We start from the raw sequence: 23,497 nt of genomic DNA, 5'->3' as shown, positions 1-23,497 counted from the left end.
AAAAAAAAAAAGAAAACGTGACTGGATTCAAGAAAGGTCTGAAAAATAAAACAATTTCTCTCAAGTTTTAGAGGGACTAAGAATTCATCTAGTTAGGAACCCAAGGAAGCTCTCATTACCTCTTTAACACCTCACACCAACTGGTGTCTAGTATAAATACCTAAGGTGAGCTGCAGTCCATAAGGTCGCAGAGTTGGATACGGCTGAGAGACTGAACTGAACTGAACTGAAGGTTGAGTTCTCCTTCTTACAGTAGCGTTTTGGCCAGCTCTCGCTGTCAAATTAATTCTCGTTATACTGAGCCTAAATCTGTTTCCCTACAGTTTCTGTCCATTGGGAAAAAATCAGATCTACCTTCCAGAGGACAATGACCCATCCACAAATAGGTGAAGACGGTCATCATACCCTGAGCTGTCTCTGCCCACCTGAAACCCCCATATCTCTCTTCACTGGTTCTATCAAACACTATCAGCGAGGCACGTTTGAAGAATCTATTTCTGCTTGATCCAATAAGTGGTATTTTCCTGAAACAATGAGAGCATGATTCTAATAAAGTGTACTTCTATTTCTGTAGTTGAGAATCCCATGAGTTAGTTTTGGTGGCAAATCTCTAGTGTCTAGTAAAAGTGAATTTATAGTTCATTAAAGGTTCTATGTTATTATCATCATTTTTAATCTCCTTGGGGTGATTGTAGGGTTTTGATTTTTCGGGATCTTTGACGACCTTGATTCAGTCATTAACTGGATTTGAAAATTCCTCATAAACAACTTTGATGATAATTGCACTCTATGACTTTGCTGGAAACAAACAAACATCAAATTGTTAAGCAAAACAGGGCCGGGGGCAGGGGGCAAGCTCAGCAGCCTGCTTCTAGAAGCAGCTCCCTGCTCATGTCCAACCACGCCTCATCACCCACCCAGTGACTACATCTCCTAACTGCTGTTTAGCGCAACCATCACTCTCTGTCTTGACCAAAAGTGCTTATTAAATATTTTGCTGAGATCCCAACATATATTTACTGCATTTTCATGGCCAATCAGTCTAACAAAATTGCCAAAGAAAATATCAGCCCGGTCCAGCGTGATGTTTTCCTCAGTGAGCCCAGAGGGTCCCAGTGATTACTATTTTATCTTGTGATAAAACAACAACCTTTCAACAAGATAGTTTCCTCTACAGTTGACTTTCTCCACCTGTCATTTTCAGAATTCATTCTTTTGCCCCCTTGGAAGGTGCACAATGATATCACCGTCTTCAATTTCCCAGCCCTCATCCATCTTTTGTGTTTGCTCAAAAGTTTCTGATGTTGGTTCATGGTTGCATGTGTAAGGAACCTCAGTCCCCTGACACTGGATAAGCCTATCTGCTCGGGAGATTTTGTCACTCGACTGGCTTTGGATCTCCTTTGCCAATGGTGATCTTAATCCCTTTTCAGCTGGACAGGCACTTGTCTTCCTTTTCCTGCTATCTGCACCCCCAGTACATGGGCCACAAAGAATCGGACACTGAGGATGCACATACATGCTGGATGTTAATTTTATTTATTTATTGTTTTTGGATATTAATTTTATAATTGCTTCTAAATATATAATCTTAAAAACAGCTAACCCACTACCTACCTTTTTTTAAACCAAGTACAGAGTACAGTGATGTCTAGAAAGGCTAAGAAACTTATCTAAGGCCACTAAACTGGTCAGTGTGTGACTTTGCCTCTAATTAATTACACACAAATACAAATTCTCTTGTTGTAAAGGGTTGCCTGGCATATATAATGACAGTTTGGCCTTTAGACTTCTTATCTGTTAAACGTATGCATTCTCCCATCCCCAACTTCACTCACCTCACCTCTGCCCCCAGCACACAGTCTCTCTCTGTCTCTGTCTATCTCTATCTCCATCTGTCAGTCTCTGTTTCACTCTTGCAAGGAGAAAATTACCTTCCCCCAATACACACACATTTACTGCAAGTTGAATATCTCTGAAAGTGGATATAACTTACCATCACAACCATCAGACCCCTTTATTCCAAACAGAGGTGAAAGTCAGATTTCCATCTAGGGCTGATCATCTTGACTCAAGATAAAACTCATCCACTCATCCAAAACATGCTTTTGTCTTTTGCTTGTCAGAGAATATGTGAAATTGATTATATTAAACGTTGGGCTGGAAACAACACTGGAAGGAGAAAGAACACTTGGAACTTGAAACCCTGAGCTCTGGGTCAGCACTCCCACCCTGCACGTCTGCGGTTATTTACTACTTCTGCTTTAAGCTGTAGCCCTCCACATGGAGACACTCAAGGATGAGACTTCTCAGGGTGGAAACAGCCAGCAAGACAGCCCCTTGGCATGGTACCAAGGCACATTACCAGCTACAGAGACACAGCTCGGACTTTACATCTGAACTTCCTAAAGGGCTGGATAAAAAGCACGAGGCTCTGGATGGGGAGCTCCTGCCAGCGAGTTGGGGGTCACCCAAAAAAGCCATTCTGACTGCGCAACCACAGCTTCTCCAAAAAACAAGCAACAACTATGCAGAATACAGATCCCAATGGAATTCTTTGGTAGTTAGACTATAAGTCATACGTACAAATGGTGGAAAGAAAGTACATACATGTAGACAGGTAAGAGGGAAACCCTGGTGGCTCAGCAGTAAAGAATTTACTTGCAGTGCAAGAGGCACTGGAGCTGTGGGTTCCGTCCCTGAGTGGGGAAGATCCCCTGTAGGAGGAAATGGCAACCCGCTCCAGTATTCTGGCCTGGAGAACCCCATGGACAGAGAAGTCTGGCGAGTTATGGTCCACGGGGTCGCAAAGAGTTGAATACGACTAAAGGAACCCAGCACGCACATAGACATATCTGGTCTGCCTCCAGTACAGTGGCTGGTGAGGCAGGTTGAGGATCTCAAAGGGCTTCTGGGAAAGGGGAGGCATATTCCTTAAAACTCATGGTTTAGAGATGACAGAGGGGAGGGAAAGCAAAATAGTTCATTCCTTAGCTTGCTCTTGTCTTTGTGTTCATGTGAACGGACATGCCCTTGGGACCAGGAACTGAAGGTACATCAGTGACTCAGATTAGTTCCATCCTCCAGAGTTTCCAGAGCTAGGCTCCTCTGTCCATGGAATTTTCCAGGCAAGAATACTGGAGTGGGTTGCCATTTCCTACTCCAGGGAATCTTTCTGACCCAGGGATTGAACCTGTATCTCTTGTGTCTCCTGCCTTGGCAGGTGAATTCTTTACCACTGCACCATCTGGGAAGCCAACATCTAGCTATGGACCCATAAATGAGCTACTGTGAGAGGATTATGTCCATTTTCCCTGAACAGAATCTCATCTGAATCACCATTTAAATATAAAATTTGGTCAACCTCTCAATCTGTTTCCTTTGCCTGAGCCCACATGACTTCATACTGTGAATATTTAGTCTATGCATTTGCCCAAAACAGTCACACCACTTTTGGGGGAAAAATGGTGACAGCAGATATATGGACCTATTTTCTGAGGATGCCCATGTGCCCACAGAGGGCAGAGCTATCAGGCACTCTGTTGAGAAGCAACCAGACAGCCAACTTGAGTCCACAGCCCATGGAGGGTTAGCAGAGCCCATGCACAGAGGGGAGGTGGTGGGGAGCCAGAATAACAAGCACTTCCAAGGGGCTAATAGAGTTAGCAGTAAGACACCCTAGGAAGGCAGAACTCTACAAGAGAGCTTAAAATCTGCTGTAGGTTGGCAATTTCTCATAAAATTAAACATAGAATTATAAATTAAACATAAAATTTACCATATGACCAAGCAATCTCACCCCCAGAATTAAACCCTAAAGACCTGAAAATAAATGTTGAAACAAGAAACAAGAGCTCATAAAAACACAATAGTCAACAGGTGGAAAATATCCAAACTGTTTCCACAGATAAAAGGATAAACAACACGTAGTGTAATCAGACAATGGAACTTGATTTGGTGATAAAAAGGAAGGAAGCATTGACACATGCTACAGAATGGATGAACACTGCTACGTGGAAAAACCAAGATACAAAAGATCATACATGATTTCTTTCATACAAAATGTTCAGAATAGGCAAATAATCCATAGAGACCGAAAGCAGATTAGTGGTTTTCAGGGGCTGTGAAGGAATAAGAACAGTGATTGCTTAATGGGTATAGTTTCCTCTTGGAATGAGGAAAATGTTCTGGACTGAGGTTGTGTAATGGCTGTATAAAATTGGGAATAAGCTAAATGGCACTGAATTAAACACTTTTAAATGGTCAAAATGAGTATGCCTTCTCTCACCACTTCTATTCAATATAGTACTGGAAGTTCTAGCCAAAGAAATTAGGCATGAAAAAGAAATAAAAGGTGATGAAATTGGAAGAAATGAAGGAAACTGCATCTATTTATAGATGAAATGATTTTATGTATAGAAAACCCTAAGATTCCACCCATAAAACTGTTAGGACTAATGAAAAAGTTTAGCAAAGTTTCAGGAAACAAAATTAACATGCAAAATCAGTGTTTTACACACTAATAATTAATCATCTGAAAGAGGAAGTTAAAAAGCAATTTCATTTACAATAGCTTCGAAAACAATAAAATACCTAGGAATAAATTTAAAGGCAGTTGCAGGAGGAACTTAAAGATCTGTATACTGAAATATATAAGATATTAATATTGATGAAAAAATTAAAGAAGACAAATAGATAGTCTATGTTCTTGGACTGGAAGAATTAGTACTGATAAAACACACACATAGTACCCAAAGTGATCTACAGATTCCGTGCAATTCCTATCAAAATTCCAATGGTATTTTCCACAGAAATAGGAAAGAACTTGAAATGGATTAAAGACACCAAACTATAAAGCTCCTTGAAGTAAACATAGAGAAAAAGCTTAACACTGGCCTTGGCAATGATGTTTTGGATATGACACCTAAAGCACGGATAGCAAAAGCAAAAATAAGCAAGTGGGAACATATAAAACTAAAAAGCTCTGTACAGCAGAGGAAACAAAATGAAAAAGCAAGCTTCTAAGTGGGATAAATTATCTGCAAACAATATATCTGATAAGGGATTAATATCCAAAATATCTAAGTAAGTCATCCAAGTTGATAGCAAAAAAAAAAAACACAAATATTCCAAATTAAAAGATCTAAATAGACAGTTCTCCAAAGAAGATATACAAATGGTCAACAGGTACATTAAGAAGTATTCAGCATCACTAATCACTGGGAAATGCAAATCAAAATCACAATGAGATATCACCTCACACCTGTTAAAATGGCTATTATCAAAAAGACAAGAGACAACAAATGTTGGCAAGGATGTAGAGAAAAGAGAACCCTGGTGCTGAACAGGGAGAACAAGGAGCTGTTGGTGGAAATGTGGTACTGCCATCATGGACAATAGTAAGGCGTCTCCTCCAAAAAAAAAAAAAGGAATATTATTCAGCCATTAAAACAGAAAATTCTGCCATTGTGATAAGATGGTTGAACCTGGAGGGCATTACGCTACGTGAAATAAGTCAACAGAGAAAGGCAAATACTGTATGGTGTCACTTATATGTGGAATCTAAAAAAATAAAAAGTAAAGTGAAACTCATAGAGACATTATTAATCTTGTTGACAGGGTCTGTGGTCTCAGCACAATAAAAGACAATCGAGGTGATAGATGTGTTAATTAACTTGACTCTGTTCATCATTTCGTAACATATATGTATATCAAATTATCACATCATATGTTTTAAACATTCCTGGAGGAGGGCACCACAAGCCACTGCAATATTCTTGACTGGAGAATTCTATGGACAGAGGAGCCTGGTGGGCTATGGTCCACAGTGTCACAAAGAGCTGGACATGACTGAAGAGACTTAGCACGCACATATGCATGCATGCTTTAAACATACACAATTTTATTCTCCCATCATCCCTCAGGAAAACTAGAAAAAATAAAGTGGTCAAATGATAAATTTTATGTTATGTGTATTTTAACACTTAAAAAAAAAAAAAAAAGACAGCCCTGCTGCCACTCAGTGGATGAACTGGCTGGGCTCCCAACCGGAATGGTCCTTGCAGCCTTCTCACCCCTCTGGCTAGGCTGAACTGCGCATGCCTGTGCTCTCCTGCCTCTGAGCAGAAAGGCTAGTCCTAATGAGCTCAAGTGTCAGTGCACTATAAATTACGGCAAGGGGAAAAAAAAAAAAAAAACAACTTGATGCATGGCTGAGGATCTAAAAGAGGAATGTCCACCATTGTTTGTGATTATGGATCACATCACAATCTAATAGCAATTTTTATTTAATCAATAATTTCCATGCTGAACAGACAGGCCTGTTACAGAGAATCGACAGGCAGGTACTGATAGCAAAAAGCCTCGTTATTAATCTTTCCTCTGCCGGCTTATCAGCCAAACTACTGTAAAAGGCACCACCAAGATGGATTTTAGAAAGCCACTTTTCTCCTTTTGTACCCCCTCCCCCTCTTTCCTTCTCCCATAACAGATCGTGTAATGGAGACTCTACATTTATTTGAGTCACCTGGGGCTTGAGCGGCATAAAAAGGCAGTTCGTATTAAACAATTTCACAAATCGGGAGGACCTAGACCATCGCTCAGGGTTAGCCATTATAGGCTAATAAATCATACTTTCTTTTTGAGTTGTCAGTTGCTGAAAAGCTTTGTACAAACGTTGGCATCTGTAATTCCGCAAAGGCTTTTCATCTTGAAATAAGATGCTCTGGACTGATAACTAGAATAATCCCCTCTTGATCAAGAAAAAAAAAAAAATCTGCATTTTAACAATTAAAGCTCCTGCCAGAAGCCAGATGACTCAGTACTGAGACTAGAGCGAAGTTATCTCCACTGAACACCAGGAGAATACAGCCAGAACAGTGTTTTCTTTGCAGTTTGTTTGACTGCTTTATCTGGCCAGTAGGAACTGCACCATCTCTGGCCTACTTGTCCAGGAGAGGGAGGTGTGAACACTTTCACTGCCTCCAGGGAAGGATTCTGGGGAAGACCTGCTTTCCTGAGCCAAGATTCTCCTGCTTGTCCTGGAGAGAAAGCGTGGCTTCTTGGGACGAACCAACCACACGTGCTGATACATGCAGCTAACACCCAATAAACCATACAGGTGAGATGGGGGTGGACTAGGTGTGTCAAGAGACCTCCCCATCCCCGAATCCTGTAAAGCAGACAGAAAAGGGCAGGTACAGTTTTCTTTTCCTAACTTGAAAGACATTTTCAGAATTTGAGATCATGTATCCATAACTGGAAAATAAGACAGAGCAGAGAAACAAAATAAAGAAAACTGGTAGTAGTCACAATAAAACTATCACTACCTGGGTGTTAAACTTTGACTAGCACCAAAGCAAGCATCTTCCAAAAGTGATCAGAGATCACTCTCCCAACACACTGATCAATCTACTTTAAATAGAGACAACAGGATTTTGGGCGCTGTAAGTAATGAGCCTGGGCCACTCACAAAAGAGACAGGGGTTCCATGAGTCACCTCCCAGGTGCCCAGTTGGCAACTGGAAACTTCAAACTTCTTTCTGAACAACTTCTACAATGTCCATGTTAGCTGCGAAAACCCTGAAGTATCTCTGAACTCTCCTCCCAAGTTTTAAAAAATAATTCCCAATTCAAAGTCTTGGTTCCAGCTCTGCCCCTACCCTACTCCTGTCTTCTTCAACACAGCTTTGCAAAATTCAGCACTCATCTTTTCAAAGCTCATGCTGGCTCAAGCTTTCTTATCAGAAACATCAATTCTCCTTACTCCATCTAGAAGTCAGACGGCTCATCTAGCAGTCAGGTCGCCCATGAAATGTTGCTTCTCCGCTCCATAACCTTACTTCCTACTACTTTCTGCCTTCCAGACACACTCTGGTTCTATCATCACTGCCTTACTTACCTTTCCTCAGTCCAAAAGCACAGAATGAATCATTTTGTAATTATGCGTGAAGAAATGTCCATTCTTATATAAGCCACTCCTAGGTAAAATTCTCCCATACTTTCTGCACCCATTAACTTCTTCCTGCTGTCTTTTCCACATGGACCTCCAGCTCCTCCCCAAAATGGTCTTTCCCTATTTAAATCCACTTGCTTTTTAAAGATAATACTTCAAGCACCATTTCATAGGCGACCTGACTGCTAGATGAGCTGTCTGACTTCTATTCTAGACCTTTCTCTCAGTCCTTCTTCTGTCCCGTCACTTTACTTGCTTTCCCACTGCTCTGTCTTCCCAATAGCTGGCCCTGTCTCTTCCTGAATGGCCTGCCCTGTACGTTCTCCTAACTTAAAGGGATAGATTTAGAAAGATGAGTGTCTCAGGTTCCCAACGCCAAGTCCATAAGTCTAACTTGCATGAAGCTTTTTTCTTCTCGATACTATGCCTGAAATTTGTGTAGTGGCCACTACATGGCAAAGATGCAGTGTAGCTGGTAACAACCTACAGAGGTAAGGGGGCACAACCGAATTACCAACACATTTATATATTCTTTCCTTATTCTAAGGAAAAATCTTAATCTCTCCATTCTTCAGTTAATTAGGCTTTTTTATTGCTACTTCTGGGTTTTATTTTTCCTTATATTTGAATAATGCTTCAGAGTTTACAAAGTACTTCCATCATATGATCTCATTCTGCCCTTACAAATAAAAAATAAATTAGAAAACTCTGTGAGGAAAACAAGATAGATATTATGATCTCCACTTTACTGATGATAAACTTGAGGATTGAAGTTGTAGAGTGACTTAAAATCAGAAGCAGTCTTTTGATAGTGGGTGTGCGCTCAGTCGCTAAGTCCTGTCTGACTCTTTGCATCCCTATGGACTGTAGCCTGCCAGGCTCCTCTGTCCATGGGATTTCCCAGGCAAGAATACTGGAGTGGGTTGCCATTTCCTTCTCCAGGGGATCTTCTGAGGATAAAAAAAGCAAATATCCAGCATACCATCCAATACTCTCTCCACACCCCACTCACTGATGAATGCTAGTTTTACTGGTAACTGGCAGGGGTGGGGAGGTGAGGGTGGCTTAACTTTAAGCTCTTGGCCTAAACACAGTCCTTTAAGGATATGCCACTTACAATTCTCTTCTCTTGCCAACATTAATCGTTCTAGAAATGAAAAAGAAAATCTATCTGTGGCAGTATTTAGCTAATCTCAGAAAAAACGTAAATGTCTCTGAATCTTCCAAAACTCCTTGCACTAGAAAATTGCTTTCTGTTCCTGGAGCTCTGTTTTATGTCAAAGTGGGAGCCTGATCTCCAACCCTGCTTGCCATGATCTCAGAAGCTGAAGTCTGAATGACTTCCTTCGGTCTGCAAGAAAAAAAAAAAATAGTGATGGAATTTCTCCACTAAGACAAAGGGTTTGGCTGGTTTGGGGACTTCCTGAGAACTACTGAGTGTGCCTAACCTTAGCAAATGTGGTTTTAAAATAAAATTCTGCCAATTTATGCACAACACACAACATACACCCCATATGTGCACACACATGAATGCATATATACACACAGACTAGATATAAATGTAATATATAATGCACAAAAATATTATATATATGTAATACAAATATAATCGCCTTTTGCTGGAGACTATTTAATGCGGCTGTATTTTATTTTTAATCCAAACATCCTAAAGCAGGGGTCCCCAACCTGTTAGGAGCCAGGCTGCACATCGGGAGGTAAACAATGGTGGGCAAACAAGAGAAGCTTTGTTTGCTGCTTCCCCATGGCTTGCATTACCACCTGAGCCTTCCCCTGTTCCCCAGTCTGTGTCTTCCACGAAACTTGTCCTTGGTACCAAAAAGGTCGGGAACCACTGTCCTAAAGTCCATTTAAACAGGAGAAAATTTATCTTTAATCACAAATATACTTTTTTTTGTTTTGCTGTTTTCTTTTCTTTCCACACTGCAAGAGGCAAGACTAGGGTAGTAGAGGGGTGATTCTCCCACTCCCGGGGAACATTTGACAACTTCTGGAGACATTTTTGGTTGTCACCATGGGGGATGGGCACTCCTCGCATCTAGTGGGCAGAGGTCAGCAATGCTGTGAACAGTCCTCCAAGGAACAAGAGAGACCTCACCACAAAGAACCCTCTGCCCCCGGAGAGTGGAGACGTGCTCAAATTGAGAAGCCTCAGTTTAGGGCAACCATTAAGGAGAACTTTCAGAAGGATGTCAGCACAGATGAACACATAACCGTATGAGGCCGTGAATCTCAACACAGAGCAAGCAAGTCCAGTGAGGGATCTGGAGTACGAGGAAGGGACCCACTTCTCCAGCCCTTCTCTCCGAGGTGAACTGGAGCCCCAGTCAGTATCTCTATGCAGTTATTCATTTCATGATGATATGCCAAGGTAAACACTGCCCGAATACCAGCCTAAACCATGTTTTTATGGGCAATGTGTACCCACTTAGCAGCCAGTAAATATCTTCACACTTCACTTTGGTGGTATGGAGAATCACTAACATTTTATTGAGTCTAATTTTAAGCTAATTCCCCCAACTGTTTTATGAAGTAAATACTATTATTATTCTTGTTTCACAGAGAAGAGTGGAGAGGCTTCGAAGCCAGGCCTGTCAGCTTTGAAACGCACATTGTACTGTAGCAGAAAAGTGGTCAGCCAAAGTTTTCTAGCAGATACAGGGCTCTTTATTCTTACAAAATCACCACCATCATCCTCATCACCATCCTCATACTCACCAGCATCTTCACCACCATTATCACCATGATCACCATATCTCAAAAGCTGACCTCCACATATGGCCTGCTTTATGTTGATCTTAACTGTATTTCCTAAATTTCCCAGAAGCCTTTCTAGATATCCTTTTACCCTTAATCCTCTCTGAGACTCTGAGAATCACAACACTCTACAGCTTCATTATGTCTAACCTTACATTGTTTGCTATGCTTTTATGTTTCCTTGTCTCCTCCTCCCAATGAGAAGGACCATTCCAGGAAGGTTCGGCCCAAGACCTGCTAGCAATGTGCCCACCACAAAGCTGGCGCAGTGGGCAGCAAGAAGGCTGTGCCCAGGCCGTCTACTTGAGCTGCTGTTTGTCAGCTCATACTTTTTCTGACAAACAAGAGGATTCATGATTTCAGCAAAAGCTGCAAGTAAACTTTAGCAAGGTAGACAGCCCAGCCCAAAGTGACATCATCTTTTCCTGTATAAACTGAGTCTATACACAGAATCCCAGGGGACCAATTACTGGCAGAATCCAGACTCTCACCTAAAGTATCATTCAGAACTGGTCAAAAAGCTTTCGATAGGAAAATCCTTCCCAAATGGCAGAAACACTTATTTAGATAAAGGTTTTGATGAACTATTTCAGGAGGTATAAAATGGCTGGACAAATTTAAGAAAGCGACTAAGAAATTACTTGATACCTGTTATATCCAAAACATGGATTTGCTATTCTTCATTTGTGGGCTAAAGTACATTAGTAAAGGGGAAACTTTAATAATTCAATAATTACTCAAGTAATTAATATACCACCTGTAGAAAAATTAACTACAATTATTCTGGAGGGGACTTAATCTACAGAGATGGCAAAGACCCTGCAAAACAGATGGTGAGTACCTGCCTCCTGTGCAACCTCATCCATGGCAGGCTATACATCCTTACCCCCTACCTCCCCAACTCAATGTGGGGGAGAGCACAGCTCAGCACCCCAGGAAAGTGCGGGACAGCACAGCTCAAGACCACAGGTGGATGCCAGCCAGTAAGTTGGTATCTGAAGTGAAACCTGTCTGCCATCCTTATTTTAAGGACTATCCAATCTGAATTCTTCATTTGCTTTTATGAAAACAACCAAGGCTGGAAAAGGTGAACTATCTCAGGAAGTCCCATCCGTCAGATCCACACTGGAGGAAGAGAATGGGGTCTCTGGCTTCAGTCAAGTGCACATCTCAGCTCAGGAACAATGAATATAAAATAAGCCTTAGAGATAATATGTGGAAGCCACAAAACCCAATGGCACCACTCCTCACCCCTCCCCCATGCCACCCTGCAAAACACACGTACATAAAACAAAGAGACATGTAACCTCTTTGAGACCCTCTGTCTGTTTCTCATTAGGGCTGCTGCATGTGATCTCTGTTTGGCCTTGGACATGGGGGACAGCACTTATTTTCACGGCTGTTTCACAGTATGATAAGTGAGAAAATAACGTTCTAAGGGGTCAAATGGTTCCAGGGAGGTCACCTCAAGGGTCAGGGCAGAGATGGGGCTGCCACTCAGAATTCCACTGGCCCCAGGAGGCTCTCACTGGTGGACCACACAGCCCTCCATGCCCCCTACTCGGTATAATCTCCTGAGTGTCTTTAGGGGAACAATTTCTGCAGGTGCAATTTAGGCAGTAACTCTAAAAAGAATGTGACCCTTGGGGCATGATTGTTGAAGGATGACTTTGAAGTTGGTAGCTCTTCGTCTACATTTTCCATGCAGTATTTCCAAATAATTAGAGTAACTAAATTAACTAGCGACTCCGTGTAGAGAAAATAAGATCAAAATCTTCACTCATTCATTTGAGGTTTTATGTGCACACAAAACTAATTTCTGTCTCTTATCAGAGACCCTGATCACATCCTAAATTCAATTTTCTCTTAGGTAAAGATATACAATGCAACTTAAGCAAAGGGATCAAAATTAGCTGGAAAATATTTAAAATGCAAATTTGGGAACATGGTATTAATATGAAAATAATGTCTTCACCACATCGTAACTCTTTCTGGCGTTTCTACAGATGCATCAATTCTTTACAGATTAGATGTGCTTTCCTTTGTATCTACATCTCTATGATATTAAGAAGAAAGTCTTGCATTTTCATGCTGCTGATGTATAGAATTTGTGTTCCAGTGGCAGCAAAGGTGATTATAGCTGTGTTCTTCTGATAAAGAAAACTTCAGCAAGCTTTTAAAGATCAAAATTTGCAGCATATGAAAGCATTTAAAATCCAAGTAGGTGGCTAATCATTGTACAAAACGGTGCATTTTTGACACCATGCTTAAAAGATACAAATGAAGGAATGCAGTGACATACATGCCACCCAGATGAAGCTAGGGGGCTAATACAAACACCTCTCACACTCTCTGCTGTTCGATCTTACAGGCAGGAGACAGGAGCCCCCACGGTGTAACTCCCAAGGCTCTCCCTGCAGGATTATTCTGGGGGGATCAGAGTGGGGAATAAAACTGTTAAAAAATAATTTGATCTTTTTAAGACCTTTGAACAAATACTATATGTATTATTCTTTAAATGGAAAAGAACTGGTTGGAGGGGTGAAACAGAAGTTAAGGGAATGGTGGTGACAGAGCAAACAGGTAGGCATTAGTTCTGATGATTATATTGTCTTTATTCTTCTGGATTCCACCAGTGATATTTTCAAGCATAACTAGATGCCTGACAGTGGTGACTCACACCAAGGTACACGTTCTTCCTCCTTCACATATATTCCCTTTCCTTCTTTTTAAAAAGCCTCTCAAAACATCAGTGGTACACACAACGCCATTCAGAAGCAAACAACCTGAGACTAACTTAGGCGACAGGCAATGAATGTTGGATATTTTTCCATTGTTCAAGGGCCAAAGCTGGAACTGTCTTCCAGGACAGAATTAATACAAGAGGGAAATGGGTCTTAGGAAGTTTTGGAAGCCTCTCTCACTTCTTCGAGAACCCAGGCCAGCAGATAGAATTTTTTTGTTTTACACAGTAAAAAAAACTAAAACAAACCAAACCAAAAGAAAAACTACATGCTGTGAACCAATATTCTCCAACTTTCAGAAACATGTAAGATTAATGTGTTTTAGAATATATAATGTACAACAGCAAAAAGAGAATTAATTCATCTGAGATTAAAGGGGAAGTGTGGACTTTTCAAACTATTTTGAGATGTTAGAATATGTGTCTTCACATGTCAAGGTAAGAGAAAATGCTGGCATCTTGGCAAATCATTAGTAAATTCTGTCTTAATCAAAAGTACTCTAAATTAATTTTTGTACTCTATGTCCTTCTTACTGTGTTCTTCCTATTTTAACTAAGAAGGCAACAAAGTACACCAAAAACCAGCTAACAAAAAAATACGTCTATCTTCTTAGCTTCTGGGCATAGAAGTAAATTTATGACAAATTTAATACTAGCTGGAGAGTCATGGAGCCCAATTATAATTATCTTGCTGAGAAGAGAAATTAATTAAACATCCCAGTGATAAAGACCTCACAGCAAACCTGGAATCAACACACCATGGGAGAAAGAGAGAGGCTTGAAATAAAGGAGAAGGGAAGGCAAAGGCAATATTTAGCCCATCTGTTCGGACAGTAATGGACCGGGGTCATCTTTTCAAGAGAACACGGAGTGCAGTACACTGAAAACGAGACGACCTGGTGGGCAAAGTCGGCTGAGTCCCTAATTCTCCTCTTCAACTCTGTGATTTGCTAATGCGAAACACATGTCTCCCTTCTGCACCAAGTTCAAATGACTCTGGAATTCCAACCGTGCAGCTCAGCGACTGAACCAGAACAAGGGGAGAACTTGTCAGGATTTAAGAGCTTTCAGCAAAGCCCTTCAATTGCAGCCAGCACCCTATTCCACGGGAGGATATCAATTATAGATAGTGACTTGCTTTCGCAGGCAGTCGGGACTGTCAGACACTAGATAGACAACCATGAAGAATCATGAATCTTTCTATTAACTGTAAGAGGGGGAAAAAGAATGGGTCATGGCTATAAATAAGGCAGGGCATCAGAATGGTTTAACACCTTGCCTCTTGGTTGTCGGGAGCATGAAAATTCAACTAATTCACAAAATGTCCTCTCTCCAAGGAGAGTTGCAGGAAGGCACACAGTTCATACTTCCTTCTGCCCCTATAAAACTGGGTTCTGCCACTGGTTTTTGGTCTGACTGCCACCCAAGTAATTAGGTGTACTTGAACTAGCTATTCATTCCATTGACAAAAAAATAATACACCAGGCCACTGCTGAAGCTATCAGATTCACCATGGGCAGGAAGGCACTTATTACATCTGCCATGCGAAGGAAAATCAATTTGAACATACAAGTTTGGAATTTCCGCACGCCAGATAACAAGTAAAAAGGTATGGAATAAATGGTATTAAACCAGCATCCTTATTTATATTTTTGTAAGTTAAAAATGTTGATTTCACTTAGCTAAGTTTACTGAACTCCTATAATTAATCTCAGACGAAAACTAATATCACAAAGCCAATGTATTGGGTAGTCTCCTATTACTGACACAAATTTCTTCTTGCCGATTTGAGATTAAAAAATGTCACTGTGTGTGTCATTCATTCCCTAGTTGTTATAATAAAACAGACCCTGGTGGCCGTTTAGTTGATTGGTGAAGCAGCCTTGCCTTAAAACTACTCAGAACTCTCTGTTAAAGCATCTTTCCTACCTAAAATCTTGTGCCACTGAGATTAGATAGAAGTATCTGTGATATCCACTGTCTTTTAAAAACTCTCCTGTGACACAGAAGACATGGAGAATATGCAGGTATCACAACAACCCAAAAATGTTACATTAAACTGGCCTCTAATGAAGAACACGGTTCCTTTTAAATGTAGACTTAGAATACACTCCTATTGCCTGTCCCATTTGATAACAACTGGATGAAAGTCAGGGCAGTCCTTGGAAAAATGACTTGTCCACAGAAAAGGCACCGTGAGACTGAGTCCTGTCTCAGAAGGACGTTTTAAAGGGCAAGCAGCACTGCCAACATATTGTTTATGACGACAGGTTTTGTACAAATAGTTCTTCCCAAGTACGCTGTCCACTCACTCTATCACTGAGGGTATTCTTGGCCTCTTCCCCTCTTCGGGATTATTTCCCCACATTAAAAGAAAAATTCCAAGCTTTTTTTTTTCCTCTTTAGAGTTACAATGTCTGTGGTTTCTATTAAAACAGTCAGCAAGAATAAAAGGCCATTAAGTCAGGCTTGGCTTAAAAATAACACTTGCATCAAATTAAGTTCATGGAAAAATCTGGAAATATACCCTAATTAAAAACATTTGACTTTTTAGTTTCTTGTTGGCTTGGAGAAATCTAGAATTCTCTCAATCCTATTACAAGGAGACAAAATTTAAAAAGAAATGGGGAGGAGGGGCCTGGATGTCATGTTAAACTCTCTCAAAATGTTCTGAATATGATGGACCTTAAAACCTGGCAAACCATGTATTTGACCCTATAATGTAACTGCTGATAGCTCAGCTGGTAAAAAATCCGCCTGCAATGCAGGAGACCCCGGTTCGATTCCTGGATCAGGAAGATCCTCTGCAGAAGGCACAGGCTACCCACTCCAGTATTCTCAGGCTTCCCTTGTGGCTCAAATGGTAAAGAATCCGCCTGCAATGCAGGAGACCTGGGTTTGATCCCTGGGTTGGAAAGATCCCCTGGAGAAGGAAAAGACTACCCACTACAGTATTCTGGCCTGGAGAATTCCATGGACTGTATCATCCATGGGGTCACAAAGAGTCAGGCATGACTGAGCGACTTTCAATAATAATATTATTAATATTAATAATAACGTAACTGCAGCATGTGCATATATTAGCAGATGGGCCAGGGTACAGAAGACACTCTTCAAAAGCCCAAGCAATTGACATATATACATCACCATGTATAAAACAGATAATTAATGAGAACCTACTGTTTAGCACAGGGAACTCTACTTAGTGCTCTGTGCTGACCTAAATGGAAAGGAAATCCAAAAAAGATTTGTATATGTATTCATATAGCTGATTCAGCAGAAACTGACGCAATATTGTAAAGCAACTATACTCAAAAAAAAAAAAAAAGCCCGCGCACGCAGCATATGAAACATGGAGGTGTGTCAGGAATTGTATAATCTTAGTGTTTTAACAGGCTTCCCAAGTGGTGCAGTGGTAAAGAATCCACCTGCCAAAGCAGGAGATGCAAAGGACACGGATTCAATCCCTGAGTTTGGAAGATCCCCTGGAGTAGGAGATGGCAACCTACTCTAGTATTCTTGCCTGGAAAATTCCATGGACAGAGGGGCCTGGTGGGCTGTAGCCCAGAGTCACAAAGTCGGACACGACTGAGCTGAGCGACTGAACACAGTACTGTGCACACAGCACAGTGTTTGAATGGAGGAGAGCTATCGAGCAGAAGAAATCGTCTGAAAAATAAAAAGTATAAAAGCGAAGAGAGTGGAGTGGGTATGCGTATGGTGTGTCTGAGTGACAGGGGAAGGGAGAGGAGGGGATCCCAAAGAAAGCTACTCCATCAGATTTTCTGTCGTATTTAAAGCTTACAAAAGGGTTCCACATAGCAAACCATCCTTAATGCCTTAATGCAGCCCTGTGCTTTGACATTATTTCATCCCTGATTATCTAAATGCCCTTCCATCTCAGCTATTCCTGGTCCCATTTGCCAGGGAGACTCCACTGGTCTGAGAAAGTACCAAACAAAGATGAGGAATCAGGGCTAATCGAGTACGTGTGTGTGTGTGTGTGTGTGTGTGTGTGTGAGGAATCAGGGCTAATCGAGTATGCGTGTGTGTGTGTGTATGAGGAATCAGGGCTAATCGAGTACAGGCGCGCGCGTGTGTGTGAGGAATCAGGGCTAATTGAGTACGCGCACGTATGTGTGTGTATGTGTGTGTGTGTGTGTGTGTGTGTGTGTGTGTGTGTGCATGAGGAATCAGGGCTAATCGAGTACGCACACGCGTGTGTGTGTGTGTGTGTGAGGAATCAGGGCTAATCGAGTATGCGTCTGTGTGTGTGTGTGTGTTGGGGTGGGGGTGGGGGTGGGGTGCCCTGCATTTTCTGCAATAACAGGTAGGGGAGCGAGGTAGAAACTTCTGAATCTGGTGTGGGAAGAGAAGGTGAGGTTCTCAATCTGACCATGTTGCAGTTTCCAAAACATACATCACTATACACACTTTAAAATACGTATCACTTTTTCTAATAACTATGGGGCCTGCTTTAAGCCAAGAAACTGTGCTAATGGCTTATCCTGAACCATTACCCACTTCTCTTAGAGAATGCTAACTGCTGTCTAAAATAATGGGAGAGTCCTGAGGTGGTGAGGGTTGGGGATGGTAAGGCAGAAAGGAAAAAAAAAGAACTCCCCCACCTCTCTGATTTTTTTTTTTTTTTTTTTGTATTGCTACTGGGACTTGGTTGAAATCAAACTTGGTTAAAAGGTTAATAATAATTCATGTCCAGCTTACTATGACTCAATAACCATCAAAGTCGCTAACTCAAAATAGTGTTTTCTGGCTTACAGGATCAGAGTCATTACACTGTATTGAAGACTTTATTGAATTTTACACTAAGCTTTAGCTGACTGAACAGGTCAAGCACCATGGCTCAGAGTTTTCTTTCTTCTCAGAGAGTCATAAAGCCCTCTCCAGTTTGCCAGGGCACTAGCTAAGAAACCTGACTCAGCTCGGGGTCAGGGGAGCTGACCCCACAGGAAGGGTCACCTAGTTGTAAAGCCCCGTTCCCCAGCCCCCTTCACTCACATGCACCAGCTGCTCCTGGGTGTCGAACTCTCGAGAACAGCCTTCCCAGTGGCAGTTTGTCTCGTAGATGACTTCAGGCTCCTGTTTGCTTTCATCTTTGTCCCCTTCCTCCTTCACCAGGGTTGTTCCTTCTGGCTGTTCCTGAAAGGCAGGAAAGGGGGAAGCGAGGAGATAGAGGGGAACAAAAATCAGACACAGTAGGAGGGCAGATAAGAAGAGAAAGGAGAAACTTGATGTAGGCTTGTCTTCCTCTAGATGCAATTTTTTTGGGGGAAATAAAATGGAGCCCAGGTCTAACAACTGTGTTTGTGAATTGAAGAAACCAGAGATGGAATCATTTTTGTGCCTTTTTTTTTTTTTTTCAGATTTACCCAATACACCTTCAGAAGTCATTAAGTTATGATTAAAGACAATAATCCAAACCAGAATATTTGCGATGATGAGGCCAAACTGCTATCCTGAGTACCAAGGTGGAAAAAAACCCCCCAAAACTAGGATGTTATCTCTTAAGAAAAGCGATCAAACTGGGTCATGTAGTCTTTACCCAAAAGACTGGTCTTTTCTCTTTCAGTTAAAGTCTTTTCAGCATATTAATGTGTTTATTCTCATAGTCTGGAATTCAGGGAAAGGGCTTACTGCTAATTCTAATTCTGTTCTCCCTGCCATTGGAGGTTCTGAGAGGCACTCTGTGGATGTTTACAGGGATGATGTCTCCTTGGTTCAACTTCTGGTCTCCAAGGCTACACTCCCTGCCCAGGAGCCATAGCATCTAAAACTTGGCAGCATAGTCTTTTCTAGGCTTCTAAGGCAGCTTTGCAGAAGTGAAAAGACAAAGAATTTCCAGAATTCTGGGAGATGATTAGGTGTGTAAATTCAGGATCTGATCTGCAGTTAGATGGCAAAAGCTGTATACAAGTGTTTAGGTATAATTAGCAAAATGTAAGAGCAAACCCATGACACCCATTCATTCCATCCTTCAAGTGTTCCCTGAAAAGGAAATGTAGGTTTAAGTTTGGGCTAAAACAGCCTGACAATTTCAGGGTCCAGATTCTGTGCACATCCGGACTCTTGTCCAACCCTTATCTCAGGCATTGAATTAATATTCATTGAGCTCCATATTGGGCACAGGGAACCTGAAAGATAGGGCGATGGGCACAATCTAAATATTTTTGAAACTGAGGCTCAGGATCTCAGTAACAGCAGAGACTAAACTGAAACTGAAACTTGTACTTTCAGGACTTTGGGTAAAGAGCCAGAATTGAAGTAACCTTAGATTAGGTTAGCTGTGGCGGGATCCCTCCTGGCTCTGTTGGGTCTCCTGGCCAGTGGGAAGTGGCAAAATAAGGACAAGAAAGAACATAATCATTGTGGAGAATATCCTTGGTCTGCCCTGCTCAGGCTGAGAACCAGGCACTTGTAATTCAGGCCCAAGATCAGAGCCAAGGCCTGAAGTTTGTTCACATCCCTGATCAACAACAAATGCATCCAACCACTTACTCTATGAACTCAAGTATCTACCTCACAGAGCTGCCTGCACTTTTGTGTGTTTGCTTCTGAGCTGGAGAAACAGAGTCAAACTCCAGACCTGGCCATCTGTCAAATGCGTATATACTGCCAAGGCCAAGAACACACCAGACAAGCTGAAGCTGTGAAAGACACCAGGCTAGATGGGGCCTAAGTCAGCCACCTCTCTCACCTGCTGGCCCCGTGGCCCTGGGCTGGGGAGGTCTTCATCTGGTTTGATCTTGGAGCGTTTGTTGTGCACCAGGTCCCCTGTACTGCTCACTGCAGACTCACTCGTGGGCTTGTTCTGCAGGTCACATTGGCAGGAACAGAGACAAAAATCAGATTCTGATCAACGAGCAGGACCACAGCCAAAACACACAACTCGAGACTAGCAGGCTTCTTTGGCACTAGAATGATGACAGATATGGCTCCTATTTCCAGGTAGCAGAGTTCAGAAATTGTGTTCACAGCTAGGATAATGAACTTATTTACAAACAGAAATTGCATTACAGAGGTAGGAAACAATCTTATGGTTACCAAGGGGAAGAGGGTAGAGGGATAAATTGGGAGATTGGGATTGACATATAGACACTACTGTATATAAAATGGGCTTCCCAGGTTGCAATGTAAAGAAGCTGACTACCAATGCAGTGGTAAAGAACCTGACTACCAGTGCAGGAGACACAAGAGACACGGGTTCGATCCTTGGGTCAGGAAGATCCTCTGGAGGAGGGCACAGCAACCTACTCCAGTATGCTTGCCGAGCCTGGAGGGTTACAACCTATAGGGTTGCAAAGAGTTGGAACAAGTGAAACGACTTAGCATGCTCACATGCATATATAAAATAGAACTAATAAGGGCCTACTGTATAGCACTGGGAACTCTACTCAGTACTCTGCAATGACTTATATGGGAAAAGAATCTAAAAGATATATGTAAATGGATTCACTTTGTTGTACATCTGAAACATTGTAAATAACTGTACTGAAATAAAAATTGGAAAAAAAAACCAACAAATCAGGATATTCATGAGGCATTCATGAGGCATCACCTTGTTTTTAATCATGAGTACCAACTCCTGGTAGCTTTTCAAAGCTAGTGGAAAACAGCTGGAATCCTGGGTTCAAATGAACTCCAACAGTCCAGAACACAGGGACTGAAGGACAGTAACCCATTCATGGGATGTATGTTTCTTTTATTTATTAAAATTTTTAAAAAATTATTTATTTTATTCATTTTTAACTGAACAATAATTGCTTTACAGAATTTTGTAGTTTTCTGTCAAACATCAACAAGAATCAGCCATAGGTGCACCCGTGTCCACTCCCTCTGGAACCTCGCTCCTATCTCCCTCCCCACCCCACCCTTCTAGACTGTCACAGAGTCCCTGTTTGAGTTCCCTGAGTCATACAGCAAGTTCCCATTGGCGATCTATTTTACATATGGTATTGTACCTTTCTGTAATACTCTATCCATGGGATGTATGTTTATTGAATGGACAACAGACCACACAGGGTCAGAGGGAAGCCAGACCAAGTAGCTTTTCCACCACGGATAAGATGACTAGTGGAAGAAGCTCTTGTTTCTTGAGCACATACATGGCACAGTCACCAAATCTGAAGACAGAGGGCCCTGGGTTGGGTTGACAGGCTGCAGTATGGAAGCTGTGAGGATGCTATGGCCTGTGCGCATCCAAGGCTGATGTGGCCCCATGACTTTCCTCTATGGTTCCCAAGACAACCAGGTCATCAAGATGTCTGTCTCACCTGTGAGGACTCGGAAGGGCCGGAGCTGACCTGGACGGGGTTCAGAACTGTAGGGATCCCGGGAATAGGCCTCTGGGTCGGGAAAGTTGGGGCGGGGTGGATGAGCGGAGGGCTGTGTCCAAAGGCTGAGCCTAAGCTCTGTTGTCGGCTTAGGATCTGCTGATGCATGTGGAGGGACACGGGCGCCGAAGGGTAGGTGAAGCTCAGGGCAGGGCTGCAGGTGGGAAATAGAGGGAAAACCATCATTCACATGGGATGCAGAGACCAGCTCACCTCTATATTTAGTTTTTCCTCCCCAGGTTGCATCAGGGCTGCGTGTTCAAATTAAAAAGTAAAAACCATGATTGACCAACATCTCAAAACTTCCTAGAGAAAGGTGATGGCTTAGAGGGGACACACATGGGCAAGTGCACAGATACGCAGACCTAAGATTCCACACAAGTGAAGCAAAAGGTATCGGCTCAATACCAGCTATTTATTGCAATAACAAACTTTATATAACAAAGAGAATGGGTGACTACATGCTTTATAGGACTTTTATCGGCTCCTCATCCTGCAAGTCCCCACGCAAGGAGCAATTCTTTTCATCTCAGCTCACCCTGCACACTTTCATATGTCTCCAGATCTTATTACAAGAGGAAAGAAAATCAATTGGTTAAATGTGTTTTGAACACCATGCTTGTCATATCACTCATTTGTTTGTAAAGATGGAAAGCTTGGTTCATCCAGAATGCCACCTAAAGAATTTCCATCAGTGCCGTCTGGTTACAGAAGCTGATGGATTAACCTCTCCCAGCTGAAATCGGTGATCAATGAGCTTCGATGAAGCAATATTCCAATGGGAAAGCATCGCTCCCTCTTCCAGCTAAAGAGCACTCAATGTCTATTAACGTCCATTATACATGCTAATGCCTGTCACCACTTCATTATGCCCAAGTATTTCCCAGGCTACCGAAGTTCTGAGGAAGCCCCACTGTGACCTAAAGATTTCTGGACTAGTAGGCACTGCCAGATTGTTTTCTGCACCAGCATAGGTTAGGAATCTAGTCCTCTTAAGAGAATGAAGTGCTCTTGAGGAATTTGCTGATGACTTAAAAAAAAGCACCAAACACTGTAATTGCATTGGTGAAAATTTCTTCCTTGGAAAAAAAAAAAAAAAAACCTCAGTGGGAAAATATATACATACATAGATCTTTCTCCATCCTACTGTGTAAGATCCAAAAAGAATCAAGGTTTCTTGCAAAGTCAAAGGTAGAATTCATGACAATTTTCCAATCTGGTGGGTTAATTACTATTGCCGCTAAGAGCATTAACTGAGAATATAATAATTACAATAACAAAATTCAAACCATTTCAAGAACTTTAAGTAATAATGCTGAAGATATACTCACTTCATTAATGTGACTCCACATTTTGCCCATTTGACTACAATCCATAAAAGGCAGTTTCAATGGGATTACATTACTATTATTCTTACAGAGAACCCTGCATTACAATAGCTTGCCCATTTAAGACTGAATATCATTAAGAATACCCTAGGAGAATTTCAAGGGGCTTGGAGGAACCCTCCTTTCATTCTGTATTGTGTTTCTTTAATAAAGGAGAGCAGAAACCTGGTGAAAACAGTCATTGTTCACAGTAAGTTAGGGAAAAATCAGTAATAATATTTCGCTTTTGCAGCGCTATAGTTTCTGCCAGTATTTCCGAAAGGAACCATGAATGATTACAGCAAGA

General features: G+C 41.7%; 1 protein-coding gene across 1 annotated transcript in view; it reads right to left on the bottom strand.

The window, feature by feature from the left end:
• Positions 1 to 23,497, bottom strand: part of GLI3 (GLI family zinc finger 3) — a 311,788-nt gene that overhangs the window by 56,023 nt on the left and 232,268 nt on the right. Inside the window, exons 8-10 of the mRNA XM_040260131.1 lie at positions 21,764 to 21,977; positions 20,188 to 20,301; positions 18,492 to 18,632 (exon numbers count right to left, since the gene is read on the bottom strand). Coding sequence (XP_040116065.1) covers positions 18,492 to 18,632; positions 20,188 to 20,301; positions 21,764 to 21,977 — 469 coding nt within the window. The remainder of the gene's footprint in view (positions 1 to 18,491; positions 18,633 to 20,187; positions 20,302 to 21,763; positions 21,978 to 23,497) is intronic.

Source organism: Oryx dammah, unplaced genomic scaffold, assembly GCF_014754425.2.
Source record: "Oryx dammah isolate SB20612 unplaced genomic scaffold, SCBI_Odam_1.1 HiC_scaffold_18, whole genome shotgun sequence".
NCBI classification, from domain to species: domain Eukaryota; kingdom Metazoa; phylum Chordata; class Mammalia; order Artiodactyla; family Bovidae; genus Oryx; species Oryx dammah.
The sequence above is the reverse complement of the archived record's forward strand: the minus strand, read 5'-3'. Positions and strand labels throughout refer to the sequence as shown.